General features: G+C 43.1%; 4 protein-coding genes across 10 annotated transcripts; 2 read left to right on the forward strand and 2 right to left on the reverse strand.

Moving 5' to 3' along the window:
• Positions 1-575: 575 nt before the first annotated feature.
• On the forward strand, positions 576-5,459 carry LOC116385692 (solute carrier family 2, facilitated glucose transporter member 4). Its single transcript, XM_031851368.1, has 8 exons — positions 576-699; positions 1,062-1,177; positions 1,361-1,523; positions 1,810-1,997; positions 2,154-2,258; positions 2,695-2,796; positions 2,885-3,088; positions 3,196-5,459. Exons 1-8 carry the CDS (start codon positions 585-587, stop codon positions 3,451-3,453), a joined length of 1,251 nt encoding a protein of 416 aa, XP_031707228.1. The 5' UTR covers positions 576-584; the 3' UTR covers positions 3,454-5,459.
• LOC116385691 (Y-box-binding protein 2-A) lies at positions 3,711-9,038 on the reverse strand. Its single transcript, XM_031851367.1, is given in 11 exon segments — positions 3,711-5,701; positions 6,031-6,100; positions 6,179-6,310; positions 6,499-6,790; positions 6,893-6,981; positions 7,166-7,408; positions 7,506-7,595; positions 7,675-7,708; positions 7,826-7,889; positions 8,833-8,929; positions 8,931-9,038. Coding segments are annotated over 10 exon segments (1,188 nt in total). The 3' UTR covers positions 3,711-5,701; positions 6,031-6,061.
• A 1,449-nt stretch (positions 9,039-10,487) lies between these two features.
• On the forward strand, positions 10,488-14,582 carry LOC116385751 (eukaryotic translation initiation factor 5A-1). Of its 3 annotated transcripts, none has more exons than XM_031851456.1 (5): positions 10,488-10,831; positions 12,699-12,871; positions 13,114-13,218; positions 13,582-13,713; positions 13,831-14,582. In XM_031851456.1, the coding sequence occupies exons 2-5, from the start codon at positions 12,704-12,706 to the stop codon at positions 13,891-13,893; spliced, it is 468 nt and encodes a 155-aa protein (XP_031707316.1). In that variant the 5' UTR covers positions 10,488-10,831; positions 12,699-12,703; the 3' UTR covers positions 13,894-14,582. The 3 variants fall into 3 exon arrangements, with proteins under 3 accessions (XP_031707316.1, XP_031707318.1, XP_031707317.1); XM_031851458.1 differs by having other exon boundaries at positions 12,702-12,871; XM_031851457.1 differs by lacking the exon at positions 10,488-10,831 and adding an exon at positions 10,840-12,124 and having other exon boundaries at positions 12,463-12,871.
• Positions 14,583-15,210: 628 nt separating this feature from the next.
• Positions 15,211-19,408, reverse strand: gps2 (G protein pathway suppressor 2). 5 transcript variants are annotated; one of them, XM_031851452.1, is made up of 11 exons: positions 19,283-19,408; positions 18,741-18,858; positions 18,281-18,390; positions 18,010-18,122; positions 17,801-17,901; positions 17,634-17,713; positions 17,355-17,526; positions 17,052-17,135; positions 16,808-16,884; positions 16,414-16,509; positions 15,211-16,207 (listed from the first exon to the last, which is right to left on the reverse strand). In XM_031851452.1, the coding sequence occupies exons 2-11, from the start codon at positions 18,832-18,834 to the stop codon at positions 16,115-16,117; spliced, it is 1,020 nt and encodes a 339-aa protein (XP_031707312.1). In that variant the 5' UTR covers positions 18,835-18,858; positions 19,283-19,408; the 3' UTR covers positions 15,211-16,114. The 5 variants fall into 5 exon arrangements, with proteins under 5 accessions (XP_031707312.1, XP_031707315.1, XP_031707310.1 ...); XM_031851455.1 differs by having other exon boundaries at positions 17,801-17,880; positions 18,741-18,884; XM_031851450.1 differs by having other exon boundaries at positions 18,741-18,884.
• Positions 19,409-22,815: the final 3,407 nt, after the last annotated feature.

A 22,815-nucleotide genomic window follows, 5' to 3' on the forward strand; every position in this document is an offset into this window, starting at 1 on the left:
ATATATATATATATATCTCTCTTCAGGGAATCTTTAAAATATCTTGATGTTGGTCGTTTTGTATCTTTAGTGGTAATTGTCATTTTTCTAGGGTTTTACTTGTAATGATCATGGTTTAAAATAACTTTCAATAAAAGGTAATAATGCCAAACTGCAAGGGTGAGGATGGTAAATGTGTCTTTTTTTTAAGGATATTTAAGAATAACTCCTAATTTCAGCCATGGGTGAAGCAGCGAAATGTTTTTGTATGACACTGCCCTCTGGAGGCTTTAAGGGGTCCATATACTTCATGGGCTACTGTCATACTGAATCTGTATTTTAAACAGCACACAGACTATAGAGAAATCTACTGTATAATGTTCATTATTTAAATACTTTAGTGCGTGTTTCAGTCACAGCTTTTTCGGCAATACAATTTGATACACTGTGTTTGAGTTCATGCTAGTCTTTTGGGTGATAAATTAAGACTTTTGTCCCAAATGTAGCACCCTTGCTAAGAATATTTGATGTCAAATTAAGATTTAAAGTCTGCTGAATTAATACAAAGATACTTGTCTGTGTTTTTTTTCTCCAGGAGGAAAGCCATGCTCATAAACAACATGTTTGCCTTCATTGGTGGAAGTCTCATGGGGTTGTCCAAGCTCTGCCACTCGTACGAAATGCTGATCCTTGGACGCTTTGTCATTGGTGCCTACTGCGGTGAGCAGTCCGCTGTTCTATTCTCTCCTTTGTCATTGTTTTAATTACATATCTATTTTAGAGCAGGAACTTCACATTCATACGACTACAAAGAGATGCAAAAAAATCCAGAAAGAGACACAAACTGACTACAGAGAGATGCAAAATGACTAAAAAGAGACGCAAAACGACTTTAACAAAATGCAAAATGACCAAAAAGAGAGCAAAACATCTACGAAGAAATGCCAAACGACCAAAAAGATGTCTCTTTGAATCGGTGGCTCTAGCTGGGGGCCCTTTACATGTCCGTGCCTAGGGGCCCATTGTCTCACAATCTGTCCATGCACTTGATGAAAGTTTCTGACAACTTTTCCTCTCTGCAGGGTTGGCATCAGGCCTGACACCGATGTATGTGGGTGAGATAGCTCCTACAAGTCTGCGAGGTGCACTGGGCACGCTGCACCAACTGGCTATAGTCACTGGTATCCTCATAGCACAGGTATGACAGCGTGTTAGGATGTTGCTGTTAAAACTGATAAAACCTCTCTGTATAAACTCCTGCTGCACGTGTTTCTCTGAGTTCAATGTTTGTATGAATATTTTGTAATAGCCTTTCCTTGAAGTTCTTATAGTATCTATTTTAAATCTTCTGCCCTCACACTTGATCCCTCCTCCTACGCAGGTCCTCGGTCTGGAGTCGTTACTGGGCGTTGAGGACTTGTGGCCAATTCTGTTGGGTTTAGCAGTCGTACCGGCTGTGTTTCAGATGGCACTTCTGCCTTTCTGCCCCGAGAGCCCCCGCTTCCTCTACATCGTCCGCTGCCAGGAGCACCAAGCCAAGAGAGGTGAGCTTTAAGGTCTCGGTTTTATATTGGAATAAGCTGTATGAACTACTCATTTAGTCTTAAACTTAAGCTGAGGCAAGACCTGTACCAATAAACTGTCTACTGGTTTACTACACTAGCTAATCACTTACAGTACAGCATCTTGCTATTTGTACTAAAGTACTATGTGGTCACCATTATGTAACATTGATGGAGCTGAATGTAGAACAAGTATTTATAGGCCTTTTACTCAAACAGGTGTTGGTAAGAATATTCAAATTGAACATACACACCTTTCTGTGTGCAGGCCTGAGGAGGTTGACGGGCAGGCAGGACGTGAGCAGCATGCTGGCGGAGATGAAGGAGGAGAAGAGGAAGATGGACATGGAGAGGAAGGTTTCCATCCTGGAGCTCTTTCGCTCTCCGCTCTATCGCCAGCCCATCATCATCTCTATCCTGCTGCAGCTCTCCCAGCAGCTGTCTGGGATCAACGCAGTGAGTCAGGGGGGGTCCTTTATTAAAAAGAATTGTAAAAATCACAGTTAGTTGTATAAGTGACATAAGTGCACCTGGCATAAAGTCCCAAAAGGAAAAATGAATCAATGCAGTATACTATTGACATAATCTTAATCTGTACACCCCTCTGTTCAGATTTTCTACTACTCCACCAGTATCTTCATGAAGGCAGGAGTCCAGAGTCCAGTCTACGCCACCATAGGAGCAGGCGTGGTGAACTGTGCCTTCACCGTGGTGTCGGTCAGTAACATACCTTTATCTTGGCTTTTTGATGTCTCTCCTCCTTCCTTGATAAACAATCTAATTTTGAATGTTCAATCTTTTGTGAAATTAGTATGATAAAGACTGCAGCCCTGTTATGTACCAAAGTGTGTCTCTATTAATGTGTAAAATTGTTATCAGCCCTAGCTCTGTGGTGGTGCTACTTTGCAAATGTCAGCATGCTAACATGGTACACTTGCTAAATGTCATTGTTGGCAAGCTGATGTCAGCATTTGGATAGAAACACCACTACTCAACCTCACAGAGCTGCAAGCTTGACTGTAGAATCTAACTCTTGTTGTGACAATGAATCCTTTTTCAGTTTAAACTAGGTGAATGGCTAACTTTATCAACTAAAGTAGAATATGTGAGCAGACTGGGGATAACGACCTCTCTGTTTTCTCATTATTAACAGCTCTTCCTGATAGAGAGGATGGGTCGACGGACGCTCCACATGCTGGGACTTGGTGGAATGTGCATCTGTGCCGTCATCATGACCATGGCTCTCGCTTTGTTGGTCAGTCCCCCAAACGTGCAAGCATCCCGTACCGTCAGGTGTGTTTTCTCCACAAACCTATGAACCGGTTTTTCCTCCCACCTGATAGGACAGTATTCCATGGATGAGCTACATCAGCATGCTGTCCATCTTTGGCTTTGTGGCCTTCTTTGAGATCGGTCCGGGTCCCATCCCCTGGTTCTTTGTAGCCGAGCTATTCTCTCAGGGTCCAAGGCCGGCTGCCATGGCTGTGGCCGGCTTCTCCAACTGGACCGCCAACTTCATCATCGGCATGTGCTTCCAATACGTCGCTGTGAGTATTTCTTAACTTGAATAGATGTTGTGGATGTCCTACGCAAACGTCTATGGACTTCTCCTTCTCGTATCTTTTAATCTGGATTTATCCCCATCCTTCTCCAGGACCTGTGTGGGCCATACACCTTCCTGATCTTCGCAGCACTCCTCCTCTTCTTCCTCATCTTTACATTCTTCCGGGTGCCAGAGACGCGGGGCAAAACCTTCGACCAGATCGCAGCAAGCTTCCATCAGGACTCTGTCGGACTAATGATGGATAGAGGCATGGCCATGGATCTGGACAAGCCCAGCACCGAGTTGGACTACTTGGGGGAGGAAAGTTCCTGCCTAAAGAGAGATGGGATCGAGCACAGCTTGGAATGAACTGTGTAGGCCCGACTATAAACTTTTACTTTCTGACATATTGTATACTGAGGTCAACTGTTGAATTCATATAGATTGTGGTGCCAAAGCAGCGTTTATAGTGTGACAATTTGGGTGTTTTGGAATTGTCCTTTTGCTGGTACCACTGCAATATGAGGTTACGAATTACGCCTCGACAGAGGCTGAAAACCTATGGATTAAGAGTTGACTACTGTAGTTTCTAGGAATAAGATGATCAGAAGAAAGTGTCTGGACTGTTGAGGCATGGACTGCCCATGTGGTAGGATTTTATTCCAAGGTGGCAATATTGACAGACAGAGGTGGAGAGACTTTAGAATTCCTGCACTTTATCTACAAAGACATCCAACGGTTTCAGTTTGGATGTAAACCCCCCAACCCCCAAAAAATAGCATATACAGCCATAGAGCTAAGTATACTTTTATATTTTGTACTAAAGCTGGGAACACACTAGATGTGTAAATCCAACCGACTGAAACACATTTAACTGATAGCATTCAGATTTTTACCATTTAGCTTAAACTACAAGATCATCGTCTCAAAGTTATGCAAATATGTATACACACACACAAGCTGTTTGGTTTGAATTAAGATTTAAATCCCAACACACTTTTTTGGTAGCTACTGAAATGTTCCCATAACGGTCAATGGTCAAGTACCAAAAGCTGGTCTTTGATCGTACAGTTTGATTAAAATGATAGTCATATACTTGAGGATTTCTTGTACAGCTTGTTGAGTGTTGACAGTTACAATTTGGAATGGTAAAGTGATTTTGTAACAATTACAAATTATTCAAATTTAAGTATCAAAAAAGTACAATTTTGGCATCAAAACTCAGCAATTGGATGATTGTAGAAACATTTCAAATGATACCCCACCCTAACAACATGCCAGCTGATCTTGGTGTCCCAATACTTCACCCGGCCTCTCTTCAGAGTGTGAGAGAGTTCAAAGTCTCCATTGCCAAACCGGGTTTTCAATCATGTGGCGTGTTCCCAGCTTAAGGTAAAGTGCCATCACAACGTAGATTTATGATCATGACAAACTTATTGCACAACCTGCAGAAATGCTACTTTTAAAGACATTTATTTTAGTTCTTGTGTACATATATAGTGTGATATTTGGTTGTTAATATTAAGGTATGAGGGTCTACAAGTTTCAATTATTCTTGCACTCCAGTAGGTGTAAACAGAAGCCTGATACACTAGAGCAAGATCTGCCATTAAAAGGGATGCCTGTAAAGACTAGCTGCTTTTTTTAAATCCCACAAGGATCATATGTTTGTCTTTTTCTTGTGTCCTGTGTGCAGTTTGCTGTCTATTCTTTAATGGTGTGTATCACTACCTTCTGAAGATTTGTATTGAAGTTGTTCAGAGGGGATCTGTAATGTGTGTATTATGATGCTGTGGTCATGTAGTGACTACAAGGATGCAAGTAATGTATAATAATAATAATAATAATAATGTCATTGAAAATACCCGAGAAGGCCTCCAGTAATTTATATTTAGTATTTGAAATTGTGTTCAATAGTAAGTAATCCAATTTCAAAGACAAATGCCGTTAAAAGCAGCATCTTCTAATCTGCACCTTGGTCATGAAGAAATAAGGACTGTATACAGAGATTTGCAAACATGATTTATTAATTAGCATTTTTACTACCGACATTGCACATAATCCCCTCCAAAGAAAATCACACACAAATAAGTAAAACACAAAAATAAAGTTTCTTTTCATCAAACGTTCCTCAACCGAGGAGATGAAGGGAGTAGTACGCTTCCAAGAATCGATTGAGGTGGTAAAAGAACTAAACTGACTCCCATAATGCACCACCAACCTCACACCTGCTTGGTTTTCACCTCTTCAACCAAATTTTAAAAAGTTAAATAAAAATCAAGGCTGGTTCCTCTATAAACTACTTGATGTGTCCCATCTAGGCAATTAAAGAAAATTTGTTTTTAAAGGGGGGTTGGAATAACTGGGCTACCAAGCAGATCGTCCATTCTTTCCCTTTTGTCTTTGATGTACTTTCAATTTCTAAACATGCACCCACCACCCACCTGCATCCCCTTCTTCCCTTCCTCGCCCCTCTCCAATTGTCCCGTGTCTAGATGAGAGGGGAGGAGGCCTGAGGGACGACAGCGAGACTGGGTGGGTTGGAGGATGGGCAAGTGCAGGGAGGGGAGAGCAGTGCATGCATTCTGAAATAGGTCCAGTCCTCCAACCCTAGGACCTACAAAAACAAAAGACAAATAAACAAAAACGCAAGGGAGCGAAAGACGGTACAGAAACATGCATAGAGTTCAAGCCTTCACTGGAATTTGCTCCCTGCAGTAAAAAAAAAAAAAAAAAAAAAAGGACTCACAACAAAGTACAAACCTAATTAAAGACTCGTAACTTTTTTTTTTTTTTTTTTTTTTTTTTTTAAAAACTTTCCATCCCTTTAACGCCGCCTTAAATCCATATACAGGAAAACGGCCTGTAAAAGATGTGAGCCAATGTGTCACATGAAGTGCAACCCAACACCCTCACGTCTCCCACCCTGCATGACCCACCTCTTACCAAGGGTCACGAGACTGTCCTCTCACTGGTGTCACTCTGTTGGTGCTGGGACTGTTGTGTCAGCTGCCTGCTGGAGGGAAGGAGACCGTTTAAATAGTTGTGTCCACACAACGAACATCGGTGAAAAAGAGCAGTTTGGGCTACTTACCTCGGGTGATTTTGGCGTTTTGGGGGAGGATTTGGGGGAGCCCTTTGGTGATTTTGATGTGGATTTAAGGTCATCTGGTTTGGAGGTCTGAGGGGGGGTACCAGACTCCGATGCAGACTTCTCTGTATCGTTCTGCAATGTGTGCAAGTAATACAATTGTGTTAAGTGTGCAGTAAGCACAACCATCAGGAAAATAATCCTAAAAAACACTTTATTTGAAATAGAATATTTTGATAGATATTCTGCATTTGTGAAATAGCTTCAGTAGCTCATCTGTCACTTGATGCAATTTACCGACCAGGAACAACAATCGCACTCACTTTCGAGGTAGAGGACTCGGAGTTCCTTTGCCTGCGCCGTCTAGACTGGCGCCGTTGTTGTTTCTGGCCCTCAGCTGCTTCTCCGTTGGTCTGGGGCCCCTCAGAGGCCTCCGTCTGCTTCACCTCGCCTTGCTCCTGGATCTCTTCTGGAGCGGCCTGCGGGCCTTCTGGAGCGGCCTGCGGGCCTTCTGGAGCGGCCTGCGGGCCTTCTGGAGCGGCCTGCGGGCCTTCTGGAGCGGCCTGCTGCTGGCCGTCCCTGGCCTGCTCAGGAGGTGGGCGAGGACGGAACGGTCTGTGAATCCCAGGACAGAGGACATATTGAGTCAGCTTTGCAGGTCTGTAATACAGAAGCAAAAAAAATGAACACAAAATATCGGCAGCGTTGCCACGTCACCTGCGGTACGGGCGCCAGAATCTTTGCTGCGGCTGTCGCTGCGTTTGGTCACCCTCTGCCACTCCGTTCTTTTGCTCTCCAGCCTCACCCTGATGGATCAAGCCAACAAAAATTCAAACTAGTCTGACACAGAACAGCTCGAATTTGCCAATTTCTAAATATCCCAAATTACCAGAGTTCTTAACAGTGTTGCAACTTTACTTTCTTTTATACAAACCCTGCTTTACACTCTTAAAAAAGCCCTAAAAGGTTGTCGTTCCCCCTTCAGCTTACATCTTGTGCCTCCTGCCGTGGTCTTCGGGGCCTCCGACGGCGTTGCTGAGGTTTCACTCCATCATTCTCTCCTGATCCCTCTCCCTCGGCGGCGGAGGACTGGCCATCAGCTGGCTTGCCCTCCTCACCGGGCTTCGGGCTGCGCGGGAAAAATCGCCGACGGAAGCGGCGTTTGTTGGGAGCGTAGCGGCTGCCTTTCACTGGAACACCGCCTGGACCGGTTACATTGGCTGCTTCTGAGCCCTGTGGGACACCAGAGAGGGGCTGGAATGGGACATGTAAAGAAAAAAACAAAAAACCCTAAACGCCATTCAATGAAATAGGTTGCCCAGATTCTCACCTTTGCAGCTTCAATCACATCAAACTCTACAACCTCCCCGTCGCCAACACTGCGGAGGAACTTCCTCGGATTGTTCTTCTTGATAGCAGTCTGAGGGGACAGATTTAACGTCTAAGGACACATCAACCCATGAAAAACACCAATTCAAGAAAAATGCCCATTAACTTACCTGATGAACAAACACGTCCTCTTTGGTGTCATTTCTGGGAGAAATAAAACCGGTTTAGCAAACATGGCTCATGGGGCAATTTTTAATAAGCAAATAAATCACAGTGGTGCAAGTAATGTAGATGCTCCAACCTTATGTAGAGGAAAAGTACCTGTTTATGAAGCCATATCCATTACGCACATTGAACCACTTCACTGTGCCTTGAACCAAGGTGGCTACAATAATAAAACAGGAGCACATGATTAAAATGTGAATCCCGGTGACATTTAACGAGACACACCATTAAACAGCCATTCAAAGAACACACTACAAATTAATGTTATCTTTCTTGCATCAATGGCAGCCCTGCTTAGAAGAAAAGGGAGCTCCGTGTGTCAATCATTAACAATAAGACTTTGAAACCAGGTCTGTGCTAGGTCACGAGGAGGGAGGGGTTAACAACACGGCTACGTGTTTCTCATCTGGTCATAGAAACAAAACCAGAACGAGGACTTGAAAGTCCCCTAAAGCGCGTTTAATTAGAACGTTAGCGCCTCAGCGAAATGATTTGCACCTGTGTGAACGCGCGTCCACGACCGGGTCGGAACGCGCCACGGCTGATAGGTCATGTGTTCACACTGTTAACAGCCACTTTAAATACAAATAATGCAGATTAATTTCCCCCTTTTCCTTCTTAGCGCAGAAGAACAAAAAGCCGCTAAAATAAACCAATGTGCGGACATGTTAAGGAGAAGTAGACGTGTTTCAGTGATTTATTTTGGGGAAAACTTTAAATTGAAACACTTTATTTTTCTGCCGGTAAAGGCCCTCAAGTTACTATTTGGTTTCACAGTAGAGGTTTTACTAAAGCGTAACAAATAGTTGCTTCCCACGAAACCCATGTTTAAAAACTGAAGACACGTATTGCTCCCATAAAACATTGTCGATTTACCTTAAGTGGTAGGCTACATTTCTGTAATTAGACTTGCAGACTCAAAAAACAAAAAAAAGTATATTTTTAATAATGCAACTTTACGCTACAACAATACCCTATGAATCAGTTTCTCACTCACTTCCATTTAAAACGCATATGAATTCAAACTAAAGCTGGTACTTTTAAAAATTCTTTAACCACTTGGCACGCACAGGTTTGCAGCATATTCACTCATCTACACCCACCTATGACTTTCCTCTCCGGCTGTGGCTTCTCTTCCACAGGTGCCGATGGTGGAGCGCTCTGCGCCTCGGCGTCGCTCATGCTGGCTGTCGGATTACTACACTTTCACTCCGGAGTCCCCTCCCTCCTGCTCTTGCCGAAACTTTTCTTCTTCTTCCTCTTCTTCTTCGTTGAGGTTCCGCGGCAGTTGGCATCCTTGGCGTTGCATTACTGCCTCCTTCTGGATGCAGACCTAATCCTCCTCAATGACGTAATTAATCCAGGAGCGCGCATACAAACCCGTCACTGTCTCCGCGCTTGTAATGTACTTCTTTTACTCTGGCCTCTTTTGACCTGCATTAAAATGCGTACTTAAAAGTATTGTCATTCTATTACCAGCTAAATTGATCACAAGTTAGTAATTGGCCACTGTGATTGTGATAAATTTAAGAATGTATGTATAGTAGCATACTGTTGTAGTTGTAACACTTTTAGATATATTGAGTGTAGTGCAGTGAGTCCTGCTCAGGTTGTCTGTTGCTCTGCACTGAAGAAATAGTTCATCCTAAAATGACACTTCCGTATTGGACTTGATTGCTGGATGAGCTGTCTGAAAAGGTCATATTTTGACTTGTTATTAGGCTCTGGGTGCAAAAGCTTGCTGTGGGTTTGGTGCACTTAGATAAAGTTATGATTAAAAAAAGCAATGACTAATTTGTCATTTTGGGGTCATGATAGCTTTGCCTTTAATTCCATTCTTCATAGGGCATAGGACTCCAGTTTCACAGCACTAAATTTAACCCAGCAGCACTAATAACTGCCAAGTTCAATGGAACCATTCTCTGTGCTCAGAAGCCGTGGGTCTCTCGACATGAAAAGACTCAAATTAGAAGTATAATTATTATCAGCAGAGGGAATTACAGCCAGCGGAGGCGCACAGCGGCACCGATACTGTGGATTATGTTATGTTCGATACTGTCATTCAATTTTTGTTCATTACAGCTCTATTGATCAGCTGTATATGTAAATGCCAATAAGTACCTGCTGACAGGAATGCTATGATATATAAAGGTAGATCATTTTACAGTGTGCCCATCACATCATTTGTACACAAGAGAGTACTGACAAGATGGCAAGAATACAATACAATGCAATGAGAACAAGACAATATAGCATCTACTTGAATGTATTCAGGGTCATGTTTCCTCACAAGCTTTTCCACGGCCCACTAGATTGCGTTCCGAGGTCCACCAGTGGGCCCCGACCCAGTGTTTGAGCACTAACTGTTCTAGAATCCATTGTAGACATTGTATTGCAGTTACATTGTGTCAAACACTCTGAAATACAATATAACATCTGTATTCCAGACTGCAATGTAACAAACGGACTGTGCCATTTATATGATGTCACCTACTGTCATAACTGTGCTAACTCATCCTCTGATGAAAACCACGAGATGCGGTTAAAAGGACAGGACTAGAAAAAGTCAGTAAGTGGACCTTGAGTTTGAGTGGACTATGTTTTTTTCTAATAATAATAATAACGTGGAAGGCTATCACATGACTACACAATAACATTGTAATGTGTTTGACTAATGATGGGGTTTTATTCTGGCAGTCCCAACAGGAAGTCGCGTGTCTCGATTATTTTGACATCGTGATAGTGGGTGAGGAGGAGCTGGATGAGGGAGAGACAGGGAAGGTGGAGTGCAGGCTGCAGACGGTGCACACTCAACCGGGGTCCACGTTAACGATTGTGTACCTCCTCACGAGGTGAACCGCGACCTGGAGTACAAACCAGTGGGGAGGGGGAGAGAAGAAGAAGAAGAAGAAGAGAGGAGAGCGGACGAGACGGGGGTGAGAGAGAGGAATAAAAGAAAGAGCTAAAAGGGGGAGAAACGAGCCACCGAGGAGGAGACAGACTCCCGGCTAGACGAGCGCGGACAGAGGGGAGCGAAGAGGAGGAGGAGGAGGAATTGAAAGGGATAAATAACACAAGAGGAGGAGAGTTATTATCACCAGGGTAAGTTCTCCTAACAACGCATCCAATGGACGGGGCGTGTGTGCGCCTGAGCAGACGAGTTATCCTCCTGCACGTGTGTGTCTGGAGCTGATACCTTTAAACGCCCCCGTGAAGTAAACACAACGCTCTTGTTTTTGCCGGGAGGACCACCAGCAGACCTCGAGAGCCTCATTCTGACTTGCTTGACAAAATGGAAAAAATACCAGATGACTCGTTTGCCTTTTATTTTTTGTTTCAACTTTGCGAAATGCTGCAAGACGTGCCTTGACGTCTCATGTAAAACAAGCACTATTGCTCTCTCTCTCTCTCTCTCTCTCTCTCTCTCTCTCTCACACACACACACGCTATTAGCTTAGTCATTATTGTACACATAGCGGGCCACAATTCAATCAATATCTCGCGCTACTGGAGATGTGGGCGCGCTGTGCTTTACATAATCAGGGTGGTTAATAGAGAGGTCTGCATTCATATCGCGACAGGCATTAAAGTGCATTTAAGGTTGTCGTTTTTTTTGCGTGTTGCACTTCAATCTCGTAATCAGAAGGGCCTCGGCCTGAGCGCGGTCATTGCGCGTGGATGCGTGTGGACACCGTTAACCGACGGCGGGCCGCGGCGCGCTCTGCACGCACCAGGCCGCCATGAGCCTTGTTTTTGCTTTGCAACACCGCGCAGGACCGTCCGGGGACATTACTCTGCCCAGAGAAGAGACTTCAATCTTCATGACGCTCCTGTGTTTTAATTTTATTTATTTACCGTTTTATGTTCCGTTTACAACACGAGAGGTGCTGAAATCAGTCACGCGCGGAGACGCCAGTTTGAAATGAGATATATGGGTCATTGGCGCGGCCCCATTCAGGTGTTACCCGTCAACAGCCACTAACCTCAGTTGTGCAGTAAAGCCCATAACTTCTGAATTATGTGTTTTTTTCAGGAAATATGTTCATTTGTTTGAATAATGTGAGTTAGTTGATGCACTTTTTTGTAGTCAGTGCCATTTAAAAAGTTTGGTTATCTTATAAAACATAGTTTGCCACACACACACACACACACACACACACACACACACACAGCTAAATACTAAACTCCATTGTAACTTTTAATTTGTTTTAATTCATTTTAGGAACACAACAGGTGTCATGTTTCTGTTGCTTTATTTAGCTCTGCCCAGTTCTCAGCATTGAATGAAAGTGTCACTTCCTCTGCACCCCCACGTTTAATTGGTATCACCCACCAACTCTCACATGTCCACCTAGTTCTGCTGAGATACTGGCAGATATTCACGAGGCAATACAAGTAAGCATCCGGTGCGTGGACCACAATGAAGTTGAGTCTGACCTGAGTAAATACTGATATCAGCTAAAGTATAAAGTACAATAAAATACTACAATTGTTAGACAATATTATCTATTTGGCTGTTCAATCAGTGTTAATCATATTTTAGTCTTGTTTACTTCTCCTTTAATCAGATATTTACTGTTTTACCAGGTTTTATGCAGTTTTTTTTTTTTTTTCTTGAGGCAAATTCCTCTGGTTGTTTGTGTTTAGACAAAATTTAAGGTTTTACAACTTTGGTGCCTTTTTCATATTGTAAATATGTTTTATTGCTTTGCACATTTTTTTTATCCCACCAGGGCAGAGGATACACAACATACATATATTTGAATTCATCTACAGATTCAAATTAATATCGTCATTCCCAACCCTACAACCTGACCCACCCACCTACCCATTGTAGGGTTACAGGCTACATAACATACACATTCAGATAAACTCACATAACATCAAATAACTGCATTAATCGGCTGACTGCGCCTGCTGTCGTTCTCCTGAATCAGTCATGAACATATATTAACGTCGGCCTCCACAGCAGGCATGGCCGATGCAGAGATTGACTTCCAGACGGGTGATGCCGGGGCCTCCGCCACCTACCCCATGCAGTGCTCTGGCCTGCGTAAAAACGGCTTCGTTGTGCTGAAAGGCCGACCCTGCAAGATCGTCGAGATGTCCACCTCCAAGACGGGCAAGCACGGCCACGCTAAGGTCAGTAAATGTAGGAGTGCTGGGACTAAACACAAGACCAGTCATTCATATTAATGGACACTTTCAGTCTGTACAATGTGTATTCCAAGTATTAAAAAGGTTGTAAAGCATTTGCTTTGACACATTGGAGATTGAATATTTTATGGATGCTGATTTTTTATGAAGTGGATGTTTTGTTTTGGGATACACTTCAGTTAGAAGGCAGAGTTTTCCTCCTTTCCGTGCGTTTTGTGCTGGCGCAGGTCCACATGGTTGGTATTGACATCTTCTCTGGTAAGAAGTATGAAGATATCTGTCCTTCCACCCACAACATGGACGTCCCCAACATCAAAAGAATGGATTACCAGGTGAGACAGCTGGAGGACTGAAGAGTGACTTGTTATCTAGTATATTGTAAAAAATAAAACAGTAATACCTGATTCTGTTCCATAGTAGTACGACTTCTTTCCTTGCACACTCCATGGAGAGTCTTTTTTTTGTTCCTGTAAAAAGTCAGATTATGTGACGTTACTTTTCTAAAAGCTCGGCAGAAAACGTGGGCCACCTCCTCTTAGTCGATGACAAATTGTGAGTTCCTGCTACGACGAATCGAAATGTCTCCTGTGAAAAACACGTGTAAAACTTTGCTAAACTTATGCAATATCAAGAAATAAAATGCTGATATGCCGCTTACTCTTTTCTGTTGTTTCCTATTGTTTGCCCTCTCACAGCTGATTGGGATCCAAGAGGGCTACCTGTCTCTGCTCCAGGACAGCGGGGAGGTGAGAGAGGACCTGAAGATTCCCGAGGGAGACCTGGGCAAAGAGATAGAGAGCAAGAACGAAGCCGGAGAGGAGATTCTGGTCAGTGCTGCTCTTTAACCTCTTCTTCAATTCAACTTTGACATCTTTGATCAAGTGAGGTAAGCATTAAAAAACAACTTCCACATCGTAAAGACCCTCATCTTTTTGCTCTTTCAGGTCACTGTTCTAAATGCAATGGATGAAGAAGCTGCGATTGGCATCAAAGCCTTGGGTAAATAAGCCACTGCAGGTAAATACAGAGCTCTCACCGCCTGACCCCAGCCAGCCTGAAGAGGAGTGTGTGTGTGTGTGTGTGTGTGTGTGTGTGTTACACCACAAGCCACCAGCATGTGCCATGCCAGTGCAAGTGTGTGTGATGTCGTGTAAATGCACAGTTTAATGTCGATCGTTGGACCGAGGGAAGGCAATTCCAGTCAACAAGATCCCAAAAATGCATATCCACTGTACTGGAAATAGCCATGTTTTCCATGTTATTGTATTATGACTGTTGTGTATATATACAGTGTATTTGTTTAAACTGGACATACTAGTGATCAGCTGAAAGATTTCCAATTGACGAGATGTTTCTGAGCAGTGTGCCACTGTGGTTTGCCCTCAACTGTCTCATGTTAAATCTATTATGAGCATGTGTCTCATTTTTTATCGAATATAAATGAAAGCTGACGTTTCACATTGTAATTTTTATGCGGCAAGCACTTCATTTTACAGCCTGATCTATTCTGTTGCTTCCTTTTAAAAGAAACAGCTTGTAGCATCGTTGTGTCTAACTTGTTTTATGCACTCACCTTCAAACTGTTGACTGTAGAAGTGTCCGCACACACATAATGTGTTCAAAACTGTCGGATGTGCAATGTTTCCTCTGCAGAGGCTAGTTAAGACACGGCCTCATTAAAATATATATTTTTCCTTCAACACCTTCCTTCTCAGACTATTCTTTCGTCTTTTTTCCTCATTCCTCCATCTTGTAATTCTGTTTCAGAGGCAAACGAGATGCACTGCACCTCGTCAATGCCATCTTTTCCCTTCTTTTTGTCTTTTCATACTCTCTCTCTCATTCTATTTTTTTTTTAAGAAATAAATTGGAAGTGTCAAAAAGTAAACAAACTATCGCTACGTACATCCACACATAATGAAACCACATGAGTCTGGATGAACAGATGTAGATGTAAATAGAGGAATATTCAGTAACCTGCCTTCCATCAGAGTAGTTGTTCACTTTATCGCCTGAAGCGTGTCCATTAAACAAAGGTCACCGACGTGGCACACCAGGGTTCAGTTTCTTTTTCTCTCCAGGTTTCGAAGCGTCAAAAGGGAAACAAACCCCTGCTTCAAGAACCAGGATCAAGTCATTCAAAATCCCCTCAGAGTGGGCGTTCACACCGGGCTGTTTGGAGAAAGTGAGCGGGATAGAATTTGGTGCTCCTGAACCTCGAGCAATGGTTCAGGAGGCGGATAACTTGTTACAGTTTGGTATCCGTTGTTTGTGTTCATACGGCAAATCCAAACTGTGCCGAGTGAAAAAGATGACACAAACTGTTGGGCTTGGCATTTTGTTATTTTATTTAGCGACATAAAAGCTTTGAAAACAGAGACTCAGACTTCATTAGGTCTGTAGAGGACAACGCCAAAAAATAATACTGGAAAGCCATAATTTTGGAAGAAACATAGCCATCTTGATTTCATTCGATATAACCAACTCTAATGGGTCCATTGAGATGAACCAGAATCCAGCAACACAGTGAAATGGACTCCTTAGGTTAAGTCAATGTGTTTCAGTAATAGCAGTGTTCATCAGTGTGCGTGTTACGTTAGAGGGAAAACATGTAGACTTAATCTACAAACTGGAAACCCTCCACTGATGGTGTAATTATGAATGCTAAACAAAGAATAAGTCTTTCTTTATACAAGTTATTGACATTTTAGCGCACATCGTCCTCCAGAACGTCTTTGCAGTGTCGGTAATATAACAATCTGTAGACAAAGGGAAACCTCTGGGCTTACTTCAGGCCAACTCGCAGCCAATGATGAAGGTTAAATGCCGTTTTTAAGTTTAGGACATATCAAAGTTAAAAAGTACAACGGGGGTCTTCCTCAGGGCACAGCTTGAAGGAGGAGTTCAAAGGCAAAAAAGGGCATTTTAACTTCTTCCCTGGCTCGGTGCGAGTGTGCCTGAAGTCAGCCCTGAGGCTTCCCTTTGACTTCAAGAGCACCTGGTATTTTCTCCTTATTATGTAAAAATCCATGTTGGATGTTTACAAAAACACACAAGCATGAGGACTGATAGTCACTTATTAACAAAGCCCAAAACGGTACTGTACATGGAATAAAACACAAATCAGAAGGCATAATCCAGCCAAATGACGTTATTTTGGAGAAGTCGATTACTCGTCCAAAAGGTTCTCCAGAACTGTGAGTGAAGCTCGGTGACGATGAAGAGGAGTTACTTTCCGTGGTGGTAGAACCTCTGGCCGCTCTGGCTGTGGGGGAGGAAGCCGTGGCGAGGAGCACTCTGGGGGGAGGTCTGAAACGGGGCCTGGTGGAGTCAAACATGGACCGACATGTTGAGTGAACATGACCAGAAACACGCGATGACAGCAAAGTAAGGTCGATATCAAGAGTAAGAAGTAAGTGGGTTGGAGGAGCAATTTTGCCAAAACTGGAGGGTGGAAAATGGTTTCGAAGCAAAAATTGAGGTAATGAAAGGGTTGTGAAAGTGCGTGTGTGTATTTTGGGCTTCACCTTTGCAGTAGAAATCTGGACGGCCAGCGATGGTGTGGGCAGCAGTCCCGGAGCAGAAGGGTGCATGGTTGGTGGATGCATCGGCCTCAAAGTGCCCTGTGAGAACATCAAGGAGACGGAACAAAAAGAAAAACTAATCAGATAAGGAAGTGATGACCTGAAGTGAAAGGACGGGTGAATGAAGCTTATGCTAGCTGCTTCCAACATTTAGACAGTAGAAAGTTAAGAAAGGTTTGGGCCAAAATCTCTTAGAATGTTTATGTTCTGTCTGATACTTACAAATTAGACGTAAAATTTTCATTTGTGGGACATTTTAATAAGCCATGTTTAAATACAATCACGCTTTTTACAATACATTATCCAATACTTTTTATTTTGGTATTTCATTTCTTACTGCATCGGTAAAGCCGGACTGTTGGTTGGCATGTTCCAGCTGCTTTTGGAGGGGTATCCCTGCTCCGGGAATGTATCCTGCAGGAGATACAGAAGTTTACAATCAAACAATCATTGACATCAAATACAGAGCACACATTCGGGTTATTTTACAATACGGCTGACTTTTTCCTGACGGTCCTAAATATTCATATAGCAATAAAACAGCAGTGGAACACAAGGACGATGACAGCAGAGGAACTGACCAGGCTGGGAGGTGAAGTGACTGTGGACGGGGTAGCCGGGCTGCTGGTGGGGGAGGTACTGCATGGCCTGGAAGGCAGACGCACCTGTGGGAGAACAAACGTTTCTTTGTCTTATAACCACTACAGCCACTGTGATGTGGTGCAAATGATTGATCATAGCATGCCAGAACAACTATGAAGGACTACTGAACTGAGGAATTTATATTAGTTTGACAAAACCTGAAGAACAATCTCTGCATGTAGACTGTATGTACTTCAGATGATGTGTGAACCCTGCCACTGAAACATACACATGTCCTTTACCTCTGATCTGAGAACTGCTTGCGAAACTGACGGGTACCGATGGTCCAGGGGCGTAGGTGGAGGGGTGCTGGGCCTGAGCCACCCCGTAGGACTCATGGACCCCCTGGCTACCGCTGAACTGGCCGTGCTCTGCCGAGCCCGAGCTGAACCCGGCGGTTTGATAGTGACGTGCCTAACAGAGGAGGAGGCGGGGCATACAGTCATATACTGGTGTCTAAATGAGCATCTCCTAAAGCACATGGACATGTAAGACTGTGAATATCAGACTGCTTTACTCACTGGAATCACAGCTGTTGGGAACAGCTGTTTACTACGTTCTCCAAGTAGCGCTCCAGGTCGACTGTGGCTGACTGGACTGCCTTAGAGAGTCAGAGAGAGGGATGAGTATTAGGAACAGACGAATACCCAGATGAGGTTAGGCTCCTCAATAATGAAACCTTCCTTACCTTGAATGCTGAGGAGGTGCTGCCCTGCGTGCATGGGCAAGCTGGGTTGGTAGCTCGCCGACGTCAATGTTGTGATATCACTAGAAAGAACAAAAATGCAACTGAATACCAAAAGTACAAAAAAATTAAAAATGTCTGGGTTTAACAACAAAATTCTATGATGCTGTTATGTTATGAAAGTAATGAAAACGCTGCGTCATCCTTACTACCTCTGCTCCTTTCTGCGCCTCTTCTCCTCTTCATGAAGTACCTTCTTGAGTTGTAAGAAGAGCTGGTGTTTCTCCTCTTGGAGGCCTTGGAGTTTTTCCCCCATCTTCATTACCTGGAGTTTAGTTTGGGGGGGTTGGGAATCACAGCATAAGAAAACTAATTGCTGCACAACTTGCAGTGTAGTATTTGTTACAACCCAAGGTAAGACGGCAAAGCCATATGGAGTTTAATACACAGATTGCAGTTGAAATGTTTTAAAAATGTTCCAACCTGTTCTTTGGTTTCCTCCAAAGACATCCTCTCCTCTATTTCTTTTGTCCGCTTCCTCTCTTCCTCCTCTTTCATCTTCTGCTCCATCATTTTGTCCACCTCTTCCTCCTCTGGAAAATTATATTCATGTTATTTAGCGGTGGTGGAAAACACATTCAAATCTCTAGAGTAAGAGTATTATTAGATGTCAAATGTACTTGTGAATACACTAGGTATGACAATATACTCAGTCTGCAGAGCCTTTTCACAGCGCGAGTAGATGAAGCTGCATATTTAGGAGAATAATAAGTAGGTGGTAGTAATTCTTTACTATATGGAGGGAAATAGGCTAAATAACAAACGGGAAATTTGGAAACATTCAGTTATTTTCTTATCATAGAGAAACGTAGTATTTGCAGTCAGCTTTGTACACTTCTACCTCTGCTAGGCTAGTTTTAAAACACACATAGTGAGTGCTCACCTTGTCTCTTGCGCTCTCTCTCCCTCATAATGTGCTTGTGGAGGGCTCTGGCCATCGCGTTGGACAGCTTGGGTCTCTCCAACAGGGCGGGCATGGTGACAGGCAGCGGCGGGGCCAGCTGTTGTAGACAGTGTTCAGTGGCACATGAAAGGTTAAAAGTAGAGGCGTCGATTATCTGCATGCTCAAAACATTAGAAATACCACAGGTGTAACTTAAGGGTTAAAGGCCTAACATTAAGTTAGCTGCTATTTGGCTAACAGTTAGCATTGTCAGCTTTAGCTGCTGTTAACCGACAGTGTGTTTAATTAAAATACATCAACGGGTGCGGTATGGTTTGAAACTAAGATGTGTGGAGCTTAAACATGCAAATCAGCAGCAACAGTTTTACATTTTAAAATGCCCAGGAGCAAACGTTAACTAGAGTTTGCTAGCTGACGTTAGCTTAGCACAAACGTTGACTGGTAACGTTATGCATTCTAGTTAAAGCTAACAGTTAACGTCACTCTATAGTGGCGTAGAGAGTGAGTACAAAAAAACTTACTTTTGTTGTTTTATGTGTCGTTTAATAAGGACCGAACCGTCTCGCGGTTTTTAACAAGAAAAATTCAAAACTTACACCCAAAATATAAACAGACGGAGAGGTTTACAGCCCCGGATGTAATGTTGCACTTCCGGGGTCAAAGACGACGACATGTCCGATTTTTTTCCTCACCGAATTGCATTTTGGGAAATATAGTATCTTCTGTATTTTGTTAGAAAACGCCGATCCCCGGTCTAAATACACAAATCTAAACTTCTTGTAACGCTTAGTGTGGGGACATATTGTGAAAGTAAATCTTATTTTGAAAATGTCCTCCATTTACATATTGTGACATGGGCTTTTTCAAAATCTTTATGTACAGAAGTATATTACTGACACGGGGGACAACATGCAAACTCCTCACAGAAGGGCCGCCCGGGGACCGAATCCGGGTCCCTCTTGTCGTGAGGCCAGTACACCACCGTGCAGCACCCGTATGGGACTTCTTCAATGGAGTCAATTGTTAATTCACTAGTATTAATTGCCTCCATTTTCACATACGCTTTGGACCAACAAAACGCCACTTTTTACACAGTTCTATTGGAAACTTACTTACAGCATCTATTTACATGCAACAGGCAACTTTATCTCCGCTAGTTAGACAAACCAGGAACACAACATGACATCATTGGGGCCTAATATTTGCTTACAACACTGTAGTGAGTAATAATATGTTCATTAATAGTTGACTGCACTTTAGCCATGAGCAAGACATACACAGGTGGGCGGGGCTTATAATTTAGGCCACACCCTATTTTTGTTCATCCGTCTCTGAACACGATAATATAGAGATGGGAAGGAGCTGATTGGCTGGCCTGAAATCCATGTTACCATGATGGCCAGGGGCAGCAAACATGTAGAAAACTTTTGTAATTTCTTAAAAGTAAAGCAATTTGAAGAGTGAAAGTATGTTTCAACAGTCATTTATAATGTATAATATTTGTTTATTTCTTTAATTTTGCTTTCCTTAAATTGATCAGTGGAGCAAACACGTTTGAAAACGCGCAACTTTTACTTTGAAGGCGAGCTGTCTCTGTTTACAGCTCTGGACTTCCTTTACTCAATTTTCATGATTAAAGTTGGTTAAAGTAACAAGCTGATGTTTTTGTGCGCTGAATTACATTGCACGTGTTTATTTCTTGTTTTACTTTGTTTGTATTGGCCTACATCCAATTCAACATTGGACAGTCACGATCCTGATTGAGAGATAACATTTGCTAGAGATGTATATGGAGAATTTTAATGCAGTATTATTGTGACGCACACAAAATATATGGTCACATTTTTGTTTATTTGATTAATATTTGAAAGAACGAATTTCTGTGATTTTGGTAATCATAATATAACTTCCCCAGAAGTGTATTTCTATGTATGACCAGTAGGTGGCAGTGCAGCGCTGTGGTTTCGACTCGCGACCCTGGACTTGTATGTGCGCGTGCAGCTTCTTCTCATAGCTCGAGGAGAGGTTGCATGAGAGAAGCCACCCGTTTGCCTGTTCATCGTTTCCTGGTTTTCTCAGGTTAGTGACTTGTAAAGTGCACTAAATATGACGTTTGAATTGGGGACCAATGTGCACTGAACGTTTTTATAGATTTTTTTGTGTTTCATGTAGTTGTTTAGTAGCGTGATTGTTGTTTTAAGACTGTCGAGTGCTAATGTCAGCTAAACTGATAGTAGCCTAGCAGTACATTCCCTAGTTTTTGTCTGGCTCCTACACATCGTATTATTTGTTCACAAAGAAGCCAATCAACTCTTTTTATTCTAGTAAGTCGTTTCACACTAAATATGTTTATTAAATGTGACTGAAAGATGTATATACGTGTTCATGTTAGTTAGCACGTGTTAGCGGTTCGCTATCCTGTTAGAGCAGCGCCGCCAGTTGTAATAGCGTCTTCATCACGTGCGCCTTCTTCACGTGCGCCACAGTAACTGTGAGCCCATTGGAAACCAGCTAGGAAGGTTTTATACCAAGCTACACCAAATATGTTGATTAAACACAGTAATGTGATAGTAGTGTAAACGTTGACCTGATTTATGATTGAAAATGTGTTAAATAAAATGGCTTGAGATGACGTTACATGAGAGAAGCCACACGTTTGCCTGCCTCGTCATTTCCTGTTTTACTCGGGCACACGTTTGTAATCAGGCTCTTTAGATCTGAGACCTGTAACATTGTTACACAACACAGTGTAGTTGTAAGCAGACTCTTTGGAGCTGGTTTTACAGGCATAATGACAGATTGATGATCCAGCTGTAGGATCCATCTTTTATTATCATAGTGCAGAAGAGAAGTTTATCACTTTTGTATTTGTGTTGGGGCAAGTAAATAAAGTGCATTTTTTTTTTTGTCATCACCGTGAAATAGTTACAGTTACAATAGTACAGAGACAATGAGTGTTTTTTTTTTTTTGTTTGTTTTTTAAAGAGTAATGTGACGGACTAAGCAACTAGTTAAGAAGAAAACATTTCACGTCCCTGGGTGGGCTTGAACCACCAACCTTTCGGTAAACAGCCGAGCGCGCTAACCAATTGAGACGGCCACAGAGACGGCTGAACAGCTGTGGGTGTGGCCTAAATGTGAAGCCACGCCCACACGTGCATGTCCTGCTGAAATTTAGAATATTTAGATCATGGCATCTTTGTTTCCAGTCCCTACTGGCCTCACGGCAAGAGGGACCCGGATTCGATCCCCGGTTTGCACGGCCCTTCTGTGAGGAGTTTGCATGTTGTCCCCCGTGTCAATGTGGGAGTTCTCCAGCATCCTCCCACAAGGACATTTTCAAAATTTCTGTTGTTCCCCTGTTTGTGAGTGACGTTAGCCAGTCTATCAACAACAGCACCCTGAAGGTGTTTCACAAGGCATTTGTGCCAACCTTCAGGCCACCTTCCATATACACTGGTATGTCTCGTTAATATCTGGCTACATAATTCTTTTGGTTTATTGTTTTTCAGTGTTCTAACTGAAGTTCAACAAGGCTACATTTGTATCATTCCCATTGCCAAAGCCATCCATAACATGATACAAGTCAGACTTTTCTAAATTAAAGGTTTGTATGTATAATGCTTTGACTACAGCTGTGTGTGTGTGTGTGTGTGTGTGTGTGTGTTTCTGCTCTTTTTCATAGGCGAGCTCATTGGTGTGGACTACCTTCTGAGTCACACTGGACAGCCCCTGCATGTGATCCCTGTCTCGCGCATACTCTCTACCCGGCCTTTATGGGCAGCTTGTCCAGATGTATCTTTGAGTGGGATGCAGGGGACCTCGCTCTGTTGCGGCAGGTAAAGCGCGAGCAGCTCAGGCAGGAAAGTGTGCCGGGCATTACTGATCGCATGGTGGACTCACGGATCGGCAAAAAGGAGCTGAGTCGGTACTGCCGTAGGACACGTGGCAAGGAGACCACCATCAAGCTGATTGAGCAGGTGCTGCAGACACTGGGGGGGCCAAATGGAAGAGACCTCATGGGGGTGCAACTGCTGGACGACGTAAGGATGGA

The sequence above is a fragment of the Anarrhichthys ocellatus genome, unplaced genomic scaffold, assembly GCF_004355925.1.
Source record: "Anarrhichthys ocellatus isolate YVR2014 unplaced genomic scaffold, GSC_Weel_1.0 scaffold11, whole genome shotgun sequence".
In the NCBI taxonomy this organism is placed as follows: domain Eukaryota; kingdom Metazoa; phylum Chordata; class Actinopteri; order Perciformes; family Anarhichadidae; genus Anarrhichthys; species Anarrhichthys ocellatus.